At 37.5% G+C, this 15,795-nt stretch overlaps 1 protein-coding gene across 2 annotated transcripts in view; it reads left to right on the forward strand.

Annotated features, from left to right (window-relative positions):
• The first annotated feature begins 268 nt into the window (after positions 1–268).
• Positions 269–15,795, forward strand: part of LOC114242004 (uncharacterized) — a 53,747-nt gene continuing 38,220 nt past the window's right edge. For both annotated transcript variants that reach the window (XM_089735198.1, XM_028173021.2), the window contains exon 1: positions 269–1,039. In XM_089735198.1, the coding sequence (XP_089591324.1) occupies positions 397–1,039 (643 nt within the window). In that variant the 5' untranslated portion in view covers positions 269–396. The remainder of the gene's footprint in view (positions 1,040–15,795) is intronic.

A 15,795-nucleotide genomic window follows, 5' to 3' on the forward strand; every position in this document is an offset into this window, starting at 1 on the left:
GACGCTAGCACCGATATACCATATCAACGATTGATTAAACGTAATTCTCAGAACCACTTACAGCGTAGATAACGCGCGTCCCACTTACCGCGTCGCGCGCCGTGAATCCCATACAAAACAGCCGTCTAATCTGCGAGCTTACGTAAGAGCCTCACGTCACCGACTTTACGTAAGCCTCGCGTAGCTTCGCCCTGCGAACGGCCAGTCTCCAGACGACCGCCGTCGCGTCCGCACGTAACCTAAAACAAAACAAAAAAAAAACCCGCAAAAAAAAAACATTGAGGCGTCGTCAAAAAATGTACTAAAAGTTTTTAATAAAAAAAAATATATTTATTTTTATTTATTTTTTTAATACGCAATGAAAGTGCACACACCGGTTCAGTGACCGCGATCAATATGTTCAGGCAAAACAAATGGAAAGTGATACTGCTTGTGGCGGCTTCGGTGGCAGCGGCAGAGTCGTCCCGAGCCGTCGCTGTCTATCAGAAGCCATACAAAAACGTCATGTTCATATCGAAGAACATATACAGGAGACGCGGCAGACAGAGAGTCATGTTCTTGGACGATAGACAAAATGGGAATTTCGGTAACGGCGAGATTGATCTGACAACGGGCCAAAACTCGAAGATAAAGTTCGATGATAACACTGACTACGAGTTTACTTCGGACGGGTCGGACGTTAAGGCCGAGCCGTCGGGCCACGAGCGGTATTACGAGCCGCGATTCCGGACGCCGAGCCAGCCGTTGTACCAGCAGAGGTTTGGGCCGTACGCGCCCGGGTTCAGCTTCGAGCCATTTGCGCCTGTAAATTTCGCGCCGGCGGTCCGAAACGGGTATTACTCAGGCTGGCGGGCTCGCAGTCCAAGGGTCGTGTTTCCGTACGCTTCTGATAGTGTGACAGTGACGAACTCGCACGCGGGTCCCGGCGTGGACAATGTTGTGTTCCGTGATCAGAATTTTGGATTGAGCGACGTCGGCGTTGATGAGCAAGCCCTGCAGGATCTTGGCGCGGGCAGCGCTGAGATCTTCCCCGATAAAGGTTGGTTTTTATTTGTATTAGAGAAGCAGTAGGGCTTATGAGGGCCAGAGTTCTCACAGACGGGACAATATAGAGGTTAATTTGCGAGTGGTTTCCCCTAGGAATAGATAGTGCACTTTTCTGGTTTGACTTGAGTTGGCTCGCGAGCACTTTGGTCTGACAGCAGCATTAGAAGTAAGACGATTTATATCCCCCCCTTTTTTTTAAGCCCCTAACTTTTACTTCGTCAAGTCGAACATAAAATATCTTGCATTATGTAAATTGTCGCACCTTACCCATACCAGATAACTTAGACAAACACAATTGTAACATTACACCCGAAGAACAGATCTTGTTTAAGCCAATCGTTGTAAATATGTTGATGGTTTATTAAAAAATATATATATCACTGCTTCACAGCCATTTTAGTCAGTCGCTTAAAATTTCAAAATATATGTCTCAGAACTTCTTGTTGCTAATGCTAATTTAGGCGGAAAACAATATTAACTAATCACATTAAAAATCTCTCAGCCTTTTGTTTGGCGTTCGTAATAATACAGGAGTTAAAAAGAACACTATTTCATTGTTACACAATAAATTAAGATAGCTTAGATTTAAATTCAGTGTTAAAAGTAAAAGAAATATAAGTGAGAGAAAAAATTTCTTTTCAGAAATTAGCGGAGTATGTTTAATAAATATTTAATTTTTGACTCGAAAACAAAACCGGTTCGGCACAGTACGGTCGTCAAACTCATTAACAATAACATCCTGGGTTCGCTATTAGTGATTAATTCGTGAATAAAAATTATTTACTCATTAGCACTGCATCCAATAAAATTAATTTAATCAAAATAAAATTAATTATTTATTTATTTATTAAGTTGCACCAACAAAGTGATCATCAATACAAAACATTGACAAATTGACAAAAGTTCATGGCAGATGTCACCTCAATTATAGGTGCAATCGACAGTGCATTAACAACAAAAATAAAAAAATATACAGCTAAGATTTGAATACATTTCATTCATTGCTTAAGATTAATTTAATTGGGAGATGATCCGCGACAGATTTTTCCTGTAAGTAGTGAGACAATCAGAAAAAACATCTATTTCACTTAAAATAAATAAAATATATATTAATATATCTTATTAAATACGGTATTCTTCGGTTTTCGTTTGGCGGAGACATAATTAAAATTCCTTTTTTTATGATAGAAAGATTACTAGTGGCCCGGAGGCCTTTCCAGTTTCACCAGGACAGGTGGACGAGCAAGGGCTCAGCCAGGAGGGGTGGGATTTGCTAATAGCTACCCGAAAATTACTCTTACGGTCTAGTCTGGTGGGTAATAAAACCTGCCAGACTTTGTTTCATTAGACTAGACTTTGTGTTATTAACTACGGCTAGACCCAGACCGTGAATACTGTACGGTTTTCGAAACTTCGGAAACTTGTTGACATTTGAAATACGAGTCTAAACCGTAAAAGTAGTTTAAAATAATTATTTAGGTAGTGCAAAACAAGTTTCCGCAATTAGGGTTCTAGGATCTTTCTAACACAATGCTATCCAATGATATTCCAGGGTATGTACAAAAAATTATACTCGTCAGAGCATTTAGATCTCCGGCATAGTTGTAACGCCAGATACGTGTACACAGGTTATAATAATAATAATAATAAATAAAGTAGTACATTTAATAGACATAGCAGTTCCTAAAACCAATAATATACAGAGATCAATAGCTGAAAAAGTAAATAAATATACAGAATTAAAGGGAGAAATTTTAAGAATCTGGAAAATGAACAAAGTCTACATTGTACCACTGGTGCTATCCAGTACAGGCGTTATACCTAAACACCTACTCCAGTCTTTAAAAATATTAGATATAGCAGAGAACACGTACATGACCATGCAAGAAGCCGCAATATTAAACACATGCCGTATAGTCCGTCAATTCTTGCAGGAAGACTTAAATATTCTTCAAGTAGAAAATGAAGCTCACTTGGCATAGGCCCGTGATCTTCATTATACCGAAATATCTTAAGTATTTCGCGAAACACAATACAAAAAATAATAATAATAATAAATATTTACTAACAATCACGCCACGTTAACTGGTCCCGTGGTAAGTTCGTAAAGAACTTGTGTTACAGGTACACCAGATAACGGAAATAAATGTAATATTTTTATTATACACATACACATATTTAATATACATCCATAACCCTGGAAAAGACATTTTATATTTATCATACAAGTATCTTCGCTTGGCGGGATTCGAACCCGCGACCTCCTTTTGTAGTAACCATGTCACTTACCACTGCACCAGACGGCCGTTGCGCACAGACAAACATTAATATCAGAGGGGTTTTATAACTTAACTATATTTACAGCTCGTTTAACCTCAATTTAAAATACCATAAGAAGTCTGCGGAATATTTACAAAAACCTATTCACATACTCTGCTTATATATATAATATTGTATTGTTTGTTGTTATATATCACATGATGCCACATTTTACTGCCGCTCTTGTGAACTTACTTGTGGTAGGACCTCTTGTAGGGCCGCACGGGTAAGTACCACCATCCTGCCTATTTCTGCCGTGAAGCAGTAATGCGTTTCGGTTTGAAGGGTGGGGTAGCCGTTGTAGCTATACTGAGACCTTAGAACTTATATCTCAAGGTGTGTGGCGCATTTACGTTGTATATGTCTATGGGCTCCAGTAACCACTTAACACCAGGTGGGCTGTGAGCTCGTCCACACATATAAGCAATAAAATATATATATCAGATAATGCCACATTAATTTTTGACACAGTTTTTAAGTTACTAACATATTATGTTATAAGTAATGCTTACTACTCGTAAATAAAGATACACAATAATAATAATAATAGTAATAAAATATTTAGACCTGGCCCAGGAGACTACCGCCATGTGGCATGTTGATTCAACCATCATTGTTCCAATAGTTGTGTCGGTACACGGCTTGATAGCGAAAAGTTTCGATCAACATCTTAAGAAACTTTCGTTATCCAGCTGGGTTAAGGTCCTAATACAGAAAGCAGTTATCCTCGATACTGCACGCATTGTGAGGAGGTTTCTCACTCTGGAGTCCTAACCACTGGTGGCTTGTGTCGTAGACACCGCCATCAGCGGCAATCTATTTTTATATAGTGTTTTTTGAAAATTGTATTTTTAATATCCTTTTTAAAAAATATTATGTAATTAATAAGATTTTAAATAAATAATAATAATAATAATTAATAACAACCACGTAATACAATAGAACACACTTAATTAGCCAACCTCAAGAAACCGTGACATTTACTTGAGCGATTACTCCGTAAATGTCACTAAAGTACTACCAGCGCAAGCTGAGAAAGAATTTTTTAAAATAATAATAATAACTAGAGGTTCCGCAGTAGTCGAAATTCGACTATAATTAATTGGAATTATAAGTTTGTACACTATTATGATTGTCTATACTAATATTATAAAGAGGAAAGATTTGTTTGTTTGTTTGTTTCGAATAGGCTCCGAAACTACTGGACCGATTTGAAAAATTCTTTTTCCATTAGAAGCCGACATTGTCCCTGATGAACATAGGCTATTTAAAAAAAAAAAAAAAAAAATATTTTTTTGGTTTCATGTGTGTTTTAATGTTTCCGAAGCGAAGCGAGGGCGGGTCGCTAGTATTTTATACTTCTATAATCACAAATTTCGCCAAGGCTACGCTATAAAAAATATTAATAAAGACATTGTTTAATCTATTCTCAATTTTACAACAGGCGTCAAGAACAAAAGTTTGACAATAAACAGTATGCATGCGTGTGTGCGTCAAATACATGGTATTTAGTGTGTGTGATGTTTTCTTTATTGATTTAATGTATCTTTTATGCATTATTATAAAAATATATTAGCATTGTGCACTTCTTCTCTATGTTCTCTATAAGTGTAGAAAATTTCATACTCCTCCGTCCGCGCAATTTTCGTAGAAAGGGATACAAAGTTTTTGCTTCACGTATTAATATATAGATAATAATAATTGTTTTCGTCCTTTCCGTAACACTGAAGTAACTCAATTCAATAAGGACCAGCGTGGCAAATTTTAGTATTTAGAACATTTCGAACTCAATGAATTTCATTTATACATTTTTAAGATCTAAACGATTAGCGCGTAAATACTCATACATTTACACAATTGTATTCCTTTCGTCATCGGCACAAGGATTAAATTTCCTTTTACATAAGCGCAAGCGTTATAATGATTTAGGTAAAGTTGTATATCCATTATTCTGTTGCGCAACGTTGTGCCTTCTGTGCCTGCGTTAAGGACTAAATTTGCTTGTTCAATAACAGAAACTCTCGATTTCGTTCGCGTGCGTGTATGATAATGATTTTATGATTGTATAAAAGAAGACTTTTACTTGTACACGCACTGTTGGCTTAGTTGCAGCTCTATGTATGTATGAGCCTTCCTCCTCGTTTGATTTCCGACGATTTTCATTTAAGAATCGCATCAGCTTTATGTTTTCCTACCTGAGTTGATAGCCTTGAGAGGCTTTTTTTTTATTCCTTAGATGGATGGATGGACGAGCTCACAGCCCACCTGGTGTTAAGTGGTTACTGGAGCCCATAAACATCTACAACGTAAATGCGCCACCCACCTCGAGATATAAGTTCTAAGGTCTCAGTATAGTTACAACGGCTGCCCCGCCCTTCAAACCGAACCGCAATACTGCTTCACGGCAGAAATAGGCGGGGTGGTGGTACCTACCCGCGCGGACTCTCAAAAGGTCCTACCACCAGTAAACAATAACAGAACTTCTTCTTTTGTGATGAACAGACGTTAATATATGAGTCGACTATTATCAAAGCCGGCAATGTGACTTTTGGACAATTATTGGTAAATCAGAAAAACGAATTATTGACTTTGTATTCCATTGGCAGTCACAAAACTCTTCTGAACGACATCTTAGATAAATAACAGGTTAAGTATTAACCTTTATTTAATGCAAGTTTTGAACCGTATTCTTTGAAGGAGACGATTATATTCAAATCAATCTGTATTGACATATCAATAACATTTTTTTGTTCAAATGCACAGATTGCCACCTTTGATAATAGACGACTCATATGAAATAGTCTCAACGGTGACCACCACAAAATGAACTATTTTTTTATTGCGTTAGAGACAGGTTATTAACGTCTGGGCTATAGCGACATGGGTCCCATATGGACATTCACTTCGGTACCACCATATGGGATAGAGGTTAGGCATTCGACATGTGTTTCTACGACCGGTCGCCTGTTAGTCAGAAAAGCTGAAAACCTTGACATATTTGGCGATTGCCTTCCAATATTCAGGAACAAAATTATAAAAAAGTTGTTGTTGAACCTCAGCCTCAGCCTTGGTCTGAGTACTCGGGTATTACTGTCCTTAATGTCTTTCTTTTGTTTTTAATTTATTATTATTATTAATAGTATTGTTAAATCTCTACTGATATATTAATGTAATGCATGCTGTGATTACCTCTAATTAGAGTTGCAGTTATCAATTGCTCTATACATGTCAATGTTATTTTATGTCTTACTGTAAACCCTGTCGGTAATCCTTAAATAAATAAATAAATAACTTCAAAGCTTGTAACACCGAAAGGCGAACGAGACACTTTCCATGTTCCGCTTTCAGATTACACAATGATAGAGTCTTCGGAAACGTTGACGCAATCGACTTATGTAAAACGGGCCAACTCCTATCTCTGTCTAAGACGTAACGACGGAAAGAGACGGCGAATGTTTGTTTTCGATAATCGAATTAAGCACGTAACGAAGACTAGTTGCTTTTTTTTTAAGAGATTTTATGACCTGGTAACTGAGACTTTTAGGTCATACTTTATTTTAATTTCTATACTTATTTTTATGAAAAACTAGCTTTTGCCCGCGACTCCGTCCGCGTGGAATAGTTACTTTGGCATAACGCTAAATTTTACCACCACTTCATTTATGTAGAAAGTGAAAATATTTTTGAATTATAGAATGTTAAGGAGCTATTTAAACCCCTGTTTTGAAACATTCTTTATTGGTGCTCCACTTGTATTGGCCTTACCGTGATGTTATATAGCCTATAGCCTTCCTCAATAAATGAGCTATCTAATACTGAAAGAATTTTTCAAATCGGACCAGTAGTTCCTGAGATTAACGCGTTCAAACAAACAAACTCTTCAGTTTTATAATATTATTATGAAAAATGATACATTGTATAATATGGACTGAAATAAAATGAAGATGATTAATTTGAGATATTAATCAACTGGGATGAAATTAAATGAAATGAGATGATATGGGATGAAATATAATCTCAGTAAAATAATGGTCATTTACTGAGATTTTTTCAGTAGACTTTTTGGAGGATCCCGAGAAGTTACGTCCAGCGGCATTTTATTTCATTTTCCCACATTCGTGCACTTTCACAGATATTAAACAGTTAATAAACCACCTTAATTACACATTTAAGCCTGAAGGAACACTAAATAGATAAAATAAAACAAATCACACAACTTCACTCCTCGCGTTCCCGCCAAAAAGTCAAGACTAGTTGCATTTTGTAGATCACCGCGACTACAGATTGAGGATAAGGTGTTTTTTTATTGCCCTTTGGGTGACACACGGTCCGTATGTCAGTTAGTGTACTTTAGTGCTTACAATCGCTTCGGAATCCACGAAGTCATTTCGGATTATTTTTTTACGGTCATTTCCGGCTGATGAGTTTATTGTTTTAATCCTTTTTAGTGCTGGACTTAATTTCACATATTCTGCAGGAATTGCTTAAAGATTTTTGAAGTAAAAAAAAGTATCTTATAAAAAACATTAACTTTTCTCCACGATGTTTCCCGAGCGCTATGACATGTCCTTCTTCAAACGAGGCTTGTGGAGAGTATTAAGCGGTAGGCAGCGGCTTGACTCTGCTCCTGGCATTGCTGAAGTCCATGGGCGACGGTAACCACTTACCATCAGGTGGGCCGTACGCTCGTCTGCTTACAAACGTAATAAAAAAAAAAGTATGATTATTTATAAATGTTATAAACTCATTAAAAACTTTTTACGTGTGCGTGCTAAGACACTTCGGTATAGGTCGATACCTAATAGTCGGTATGTGCACACTGAGTTTCTCGCCGGATCTTCTCAGTGGGTCGCGTTTCCGATCCCATGGTAGATTCTGCGATGCACGGCTCTTGCTAGGGTTCGTGTTAGCAACGTCGTCAGGTTTGAGCCCCGTGAGCTCACCTACTAGTTAAGGTTACGCTGAAATAGCTTCTCAAGGCTATCAGCTTAGGAAGGAAAAAAAAAAACAAAATAGTCGGTATTCTGACGCTCCGCACTTTATACGCATTAATAGAGAGTCGATTTATCGAAGGTTAAAGGCTGCGATACCGGTACACGAAGACTTTCATTACGAATATTAACCAATTTTCAACTTCACTTTTATTTGAGACACACTTTCAGCTCCAAAGCTTAGAGTGACGTTCCGTTGATTTTCCTGCGGCCACTTTCCTATTATGAACAATGCTGGCTTCCCACGTGTTATCGCCGTTTTTTTATTCCATCCGATCAGTGAAACTAAACATTTCACTCCGATCCCACGGCCGGGGAAAACTATTGTCTGCGTCTAGCCTTATTCCGTGGGAAGTTCGGACGCGCGTGCTTGGGTAGGTATATCACTTTGATTTTATCATTTCATTAAAAAATAAAATAACTTAATAACAATGCGATTTAGTAAAAGTATAATTTTTTAGTCGACTTCAAAGAAGATTAGATAGATTAGAAGATTAGATAGAAGACAGATTTTTTACTAGTGGTAGGACCTCTTCTAAGTTCGCACGGATAGGTACCACCACCCCACCTATTTCTGCCGTGAAGCAGTAGGTAATGCGGTAGGGCGGCCGTTGTAACTAGACTGAGACCTTGGAATTCTTATCTTAAGGTGGGTGGCGCATTTACGTTGTAGATGTCTATCTATGTACTCCAGTAACCACTTAACACCAGGTGGGCTGTGAGCTCGTCCACCCATCTAAGCAATAAATAAAAAAAAGATTAGTTGACAATTCGACTGAACTTGAAGGATGGCGCTTGTCGCGCTATCCAATTAATTTTTTATCAAGATTTGAGTCAGCATTGGTACGCGCTTTCTAAAGGAGGAGGTTCTCAATTCGACTGTATGTTTTTTTTTATTTGTTACCTCATAACTTTTGACTGGGTGAATCGGTTTTGATGATTCTTTTTTATCGGGAAGTTGACGCTTCCCGTGTGGTTCCATTTCAATTTAGTCCAGTTCTGATAATGGTATCCATGAGAAAACCATATCTATATATTAATACGTGAAGCAAAAACTTTGTATCCCTTTTTACGAAAATTGCGCGGACGGAGGAGTATGAAATTTTCCAACACTTATAGAGAATATAGAGAAGAAATGCACAATGATAATATTATTTTTAAATTATGCATAAAAGATACATTAAATCCATAAAGAAAACATTACACACACTACATACCATGTATTTGACGCACACACGCATGCATACTATTTATTGTCAAACTTTTGTTCTTGACGTCTGTGGTCAAATTGAGAATAGATTAAAATTAAATATTGTTTGTCTTTATTAATATTTTTTTATAGTGTAGCCTTGGCGAAATTTGTGATTATAGAAGTATAAAATACAATCATAATAGTGTACAAACTTACAATTCCAATTAATTATAGTCGAATTTCGACTACTGCGGGACCTCGAGTAAGTCTTAAATTTTCATTAAGTACGTGCGCGACAAATAGATGAATAACTCAATAACTCAATATCACGTCAACCGATTTCGATGATTATTGTTTTTAGTGTATATTTATTTGTTTTGGAATATCTTTTTTATTTTCTATTTGAAGTCGGTTTTTGTTAAAGCATGTCTATATTACAATTATTTATATCAGCTTCGTATGTCTGTATGTTTGGTTTGTGTTGTGTATCGGAATCTTTGAACGTCATTTTCGACGACTTCTTGTTGCCAGACTAACGGCCGTCTGGTGTAGTGGTAAGTGACACGGTCACTACACAAGGGGGTCGCGGGTTCGAATCCCGCCAAGGGAAGATATTTGTATGATAAATATAAATGTCTTTTCCAGGTTTATGGATGTATATTAAATATAATATGTATGTGTAAAATAAATAACTTACATTTATTTCCGTTATCTGTAACACAAGTTCTTTACGAACTTATCACGGGACCAGTTAACGTGGCGTGATTGTTAGTAAATATTTATTTATTTATTTATTTATTATTTAACTCGGAAATTCGCACAAGCGTCAAGGACCAATAACTATACAATAGTTTTATACCTTCGCTCTAACATTTACAACGATGTGGGTAGGCTAAAAAAAAGATAAAATTAATTGCTTGCTATAAAAGAATGTTTCTTTAGTTCATATATTATAGTATTTTAAAACAAAAGAAATTCTAAACAAAGGAGCTCACGGCCCACCTGATGTGAAGTTGTGACCGGAGCCCATAGACATCTACAACGCAAATGCCGCTACCCACCTTGAGATATGAGTTCTAAGTATAGTTACAACGGCTGCCCCATCCTTCAAACCGAAACGCATTACTGCTTCACGGCTGAAATAGGCCGAGTTGTGGTACCTATCCGTGCAGACTCACAAGAGGTCCTACCACCAGTAATTACACAAATTATAATTTTAATCCAGATCAGGAACACGAGATTCAACAGATTTCAAACCGAAACGCATGGCGGTGGTGCCTACCCGCGCGGGCTTACCAGAGGTCCTAACCACCAGTTAAACGTTCGTAACGTTAGCCACGTAATATTTAATGTATTGTATAATAAATTCGACATTTTCATATAATGTGTATTTTGACACAGAAACGATTTATCGTAATCGTTTTACGTAATCGATTTTCGTTCGGTCAAATCGATGCGTTTTTATTCGTAACCCAGTTTCTGTTTCCGCTTTTTTTAATTTTTATGACTGCCAATTGATAGTACTCGAGGTCCCGCAGTAGTCGAAATTCGACTATAATTAATTGGAATTGTAAGTTTGTACACTATTATGATTGTATTTTATACTTCTATAATCACAAATTTTGCCAAGACTACACTATAAAAATACATTAAAAAGACCACAAAGACCAACAATATTTAATCTATTCTCAATTTACAACAGACGTCAAGAACAAAAGTTTGACATTAAATAGTATGCATGCGTGTGCGCGTCAAATACATGGTATGTAATGTATGTAATGTTTTCTTTATTGATGTAATGTATCTTTTATGCATTATTTAAAAAAAAAAATTTGCATTGTGCACTTCTTCTCTATATTCTCTATAATTGTAGAAAATTTCATACTCCTCCGTCCTCGCAGTTTTCGTAAAAAGGGATACAAAGTTTTTGCTTCACGTATTAATGTATTGATAGTATAATATTTGGTGCGCTAGTTTACGGGACTAGATCGATACTAGGGCGTATTCCGGTAGCTATTATAAAACATAATAGCATACATTACATACATACATTACTGAGACCTTAGAACTTATATCTCAAGGTGGTTGGCGCATTTACTCTGTAGATGTCTATGGGGTCTAGTAACCACTTAAAATCAGGTGGGCTGTGAGCTCGTCCACCCATCTAAGCAATAAAAAAATATATTTGTCGCGTTTTTGAATCGTGTTACGCGTTGGGGTTCGGGATAAATAAAAATTCTGCCGAATTACAAGTTAGCACTATATTAGCAATTAGAATACTGAAAACGCTTCACAAACACTTCAAAATTTTCAATTCGCGTCTTGCGCTTCGCTTCATGTGATCCGTTTGCTGTTTCGCTTCGAGTAGTTCCGACGCTTTTATAGTCGAGACGAAATCCCTAGAATCGTCGAGAATATTCCACAAACCTCTAGTATTGTGTGTTTCCGCTATCTGACAATAGATGGCGTTGTACTTCTCGAGCGTTCTAGATGCTACTAGATCCTTCGATATTCGTTCGACTATTCGGCGATAGATGGCGTTACTCTTACCGGCGTAACAATCGCGCTGACGACATATACAAAATAAGAATGCATATATAAATGTCCCGACCAATAATATTCTCACCCCTAATCCATACATCAGCCCGCTGAGTTTCTCGCCGGATCTTCTCAGCAGTTCGCGATTCCGATCCGGTAGTAGATTCATTTGCTAAGCAGCTGCTCTTGAGTTGTTAGGTCTCCTTCGGAGGCGCTCGGGCAGCTGTTAGCAAATCTCACACCTCCTGGCTTAGCCTTTGCTCGCCCACCTGTCCTGCTAAAACTGGAAAGACCTCCAGGGCACCAATAAATTTTTTACACTTTGGTTTACGTTATTAGAGTTTTAGTAAGGATCCCTAATTTTTTTCAAAAAAGATTATAGCCTATGTCACTCGGGAATAGTGTAGCTTCCAAACAGTGAAAGAATTTTTCGAATCGGTTCAGTAGTTTCGGAGCCTATTCAATACAAACAAACAAACAAATATTTCCTCTTTATAATATTAGTATAGAATTATATATATGCTTATCATAAGTACAACGTGAATGACCTGATGAACTCAAGATTTGAGATTTGTGTCGCGTAATTATGAAAAGTTCTTGGTTACTTTGGTTACATTGCTCGGCGGCCACCAGACAACCTTGAAAGATTTATTTTTTTATTTTTTTATTGCCCTTGTAGGCAGACGAGCATACGGCCCACCTGATGGTGAGTGGTTACCGTCGCCCATGGACTTCAGCAATGCCAGGGGCAGAGCCAAGCCGCTGCCTACCGTAAATTGATTGTGGTGGGCAAGGTAGAAGGGAAAAGACCCGCCGGCCGGCCACCAAACCGTTGGTCGGATCAGATAACTGCACTCACTGGACTCTCCGTTGCGAACGCCCTGAGAGAAGCCGAAAACCGAAGCAAATGGAAGCTGAGGATACGAAGAGCCGCGAAAGGCTTTCAAAGACACGACCTTCAGCAATGAAGTATTCGACTAAGAAGAAGAAGAAGAGAATTATGAAAATTAAAATTTTAATTTTTGTTAAACAATATCATTTCTTCATCGTTGGAAATCGTTCGTGAACATAAGCTAAGTAATGCATCGGAGAAAACATCGTCACAGTCGCGTCGTTAGATCGACACCGGACGTCATAATCTTAAGGCTTCAAAATAAACGCAGAGTCAGATTTAGAAGAAGACCCTCCCTTCTTCATTTAAGGTTGGGTTATAAAAAGACACGTGTAGAAAATTTTATTTAGATAAACCGTTATGTTTAACTTGTTTTTGTAACTTGTTCTTTCTTAATCTTTCAAACTGCATTCTTAATGTGCGTTACGCAACGTATTTCATATTAAAATTTATTGTCGACCTTTTTAGTGGTGTGTTGAGTCGTCTTAGAGATTTTAGGGTTGCCATACTCGGATAAGAAGGATGAAAAAAAAAACTCGGCAAATACGTGTGTGATAAGCATAGGCCCAAGTATTTTCTGTCAGTATTAAAGTTGATGCCTGAATTTTTATAGATAATCGAAATTGATATGTTTGTTTCTTAGGAAACTTGTACTTGAAAATACAGTACTTAATCATTAAATATGTCTTACTGGAACCAAATCTTTAGCATTTTTTATTTATTTATTGCTTAGATGGGTGGACGAGCTCACAGCCCACCTGGTCTTAAGTGGTTACTGGAGCCCATAGTCATCTACAACGTAAATGTCACCATCCACCTTGAGATATGAGTTTTAAGGTCTCAGTACAGTTACAACGGCTGCCCCACCCATCAAACTGAAACGCATTACTGCTTCACGGCAGAAATAGGCGGGGTGGTGGTACCTACCCGTGCGGACGCACAAGAGGTCCTCCCTCATTAAGCTGTGTAATGTTTTATTTATTTATTTTCCACTGCAGAGTTAAAAGGTTGGAAAGAAAAACCATGGTTTTAAGGCTCCAGTGACGCATCGCAATCCTTATTATTAAATAGTATTAAAAGAGTAATTTAATAATTGTTGTTATATTTAAAATTGCATCACGTGTGTATGTGAAACAAAAACGTTCCATGACGGTGAAAAGACAGGAATATAAAGAAAATACATCTGACACGATCTTACAATGTGCGTCGGAGCTTAAACTCGTAACTAATCGTATAATAAACTTCGTAACACTGACATAGATACACGACCCGTTGTTACCTAAAACGCACATAATATAAGGAACCAGTACAATATGAATTACTTTGTTTATATTTAATTGCTCATACTAATTGATATTACGGTTGGTATTAATTAATTTAATGAAATTTTAAATTTTGGCACTTCTCTTAATGGGTCTCGTTACTGGGTAGAAAGGTTTCTTGTTAGATGACGTCATAACCATCGAATATCTCAATTTTTTTCTAGAATATTCAATTACATAGTTACATTGGAACGCTTCATTGAGTCGCTGTAAAAGTAGTCGAGAGATTGATACACATTTATACTGGTTGTAGGACCTCTTGTCAGTCCGCGCGATTAGGTACCACCACCCTGCCTATTTCTGCCGTGAAGCAGTAATGCGTTTCGATTTGAAGGGCGGGACAGCCGTTGTAACTATACTGAGACCTTAGAACTGTTATTTCAAGGTGTGTGGTGCATTTACGTTGTAGATCTCTATGAGCTCCAGTGACAACTTAACCACACATCTAAGCAATAAAAAAAAACATGAGTCTCCCAATAATTAACCGATTTTAAATTTTGCATACTCGAAATTTCCCCAACTTTTTAATTTACTAATTCCGCTAAGTCTGACAACCCTTGATGCGCTTAACTGTGCATTTGCTGTTGCGCGATGCAACTTAAGGCGAATACGCTCGCACATATTTCATTGAACCTGAAAAAGAAAGCATCTGTAATAAGTATATGAAGTCACTAGCTTTTGCCCGCGACTTCGATCGCTTGGAATAGTTACTTTGGCATAACGCTAAATTTTACCCGCCTCTTCATTTACGTAGAAGTGAAAGTATTTTTGAATAATAGTATTAGTCCGTAGTTCCTGAGATTATCCCCGTTCTAACAAAAAAAAACTTCAGCTTCATAATATCAATATAGATTATATAGAGCCTATAGCTTTCCTCACTAAATGGGCTATCTAACACTGAAATATTTTTTTCAAATCGGACCAGTGGTTCCTGAGATTATCGCGCTCAAACAAACAAACAAACTCTTCAGCTTTATAATATTAATATTAATTATATAGAGCCTATAGCCTTCCTCATTAAATGGGCTATCTAACACTGAAAGAATTTTTCAAATCGGACTAGCAGTTCCTGAGATTATCGCGTTCAAACAAACAAACAAACTCTTCAGCTTTATAATATTAAAGGTTATATTATTATAGCCTATGGACATTTACAACGCAAATGCGCCACCCACCTTGAGATATAAGTTCTAAGGTCTCAGTATAGTTACAACGGCTGCCCCGCCCTTCAAGCCGAAACGCATTGCTGCTTCACGACAGAAATAGGCGGGGCGGTGGTACCCACCCGCGCGGACTCACATGAGGTCCTAATACCAGTAAAACTACAATACGTTTCCATTAAATACGAATATTCGTTATGGGATGTTCTTTTAGCTTCGCCTTAATAAAGATTTCACTACCGCCCGTAACACGTGACAACGCATGTACGCCGCGCACCCGTCCCTCTCACGCCCGAGGCTGAACGTTTTTCCATCTCTTTCTACGAGTCGAATG

The sequence above is a fragment of the Bombyx mandarina genome, chromosome 02 (genome assembly GCF_030267445.1).
Source record: "Bombyx mandarina strain Sakado chromosome 02, ASM3026744v2".
NCBI classification, from domain to species: Eukaryota; Metazoa; Arthropoda; class Insecta; order Lepidoptera; family Bombycidae; genus Bombyx; species Bombyx mandarina.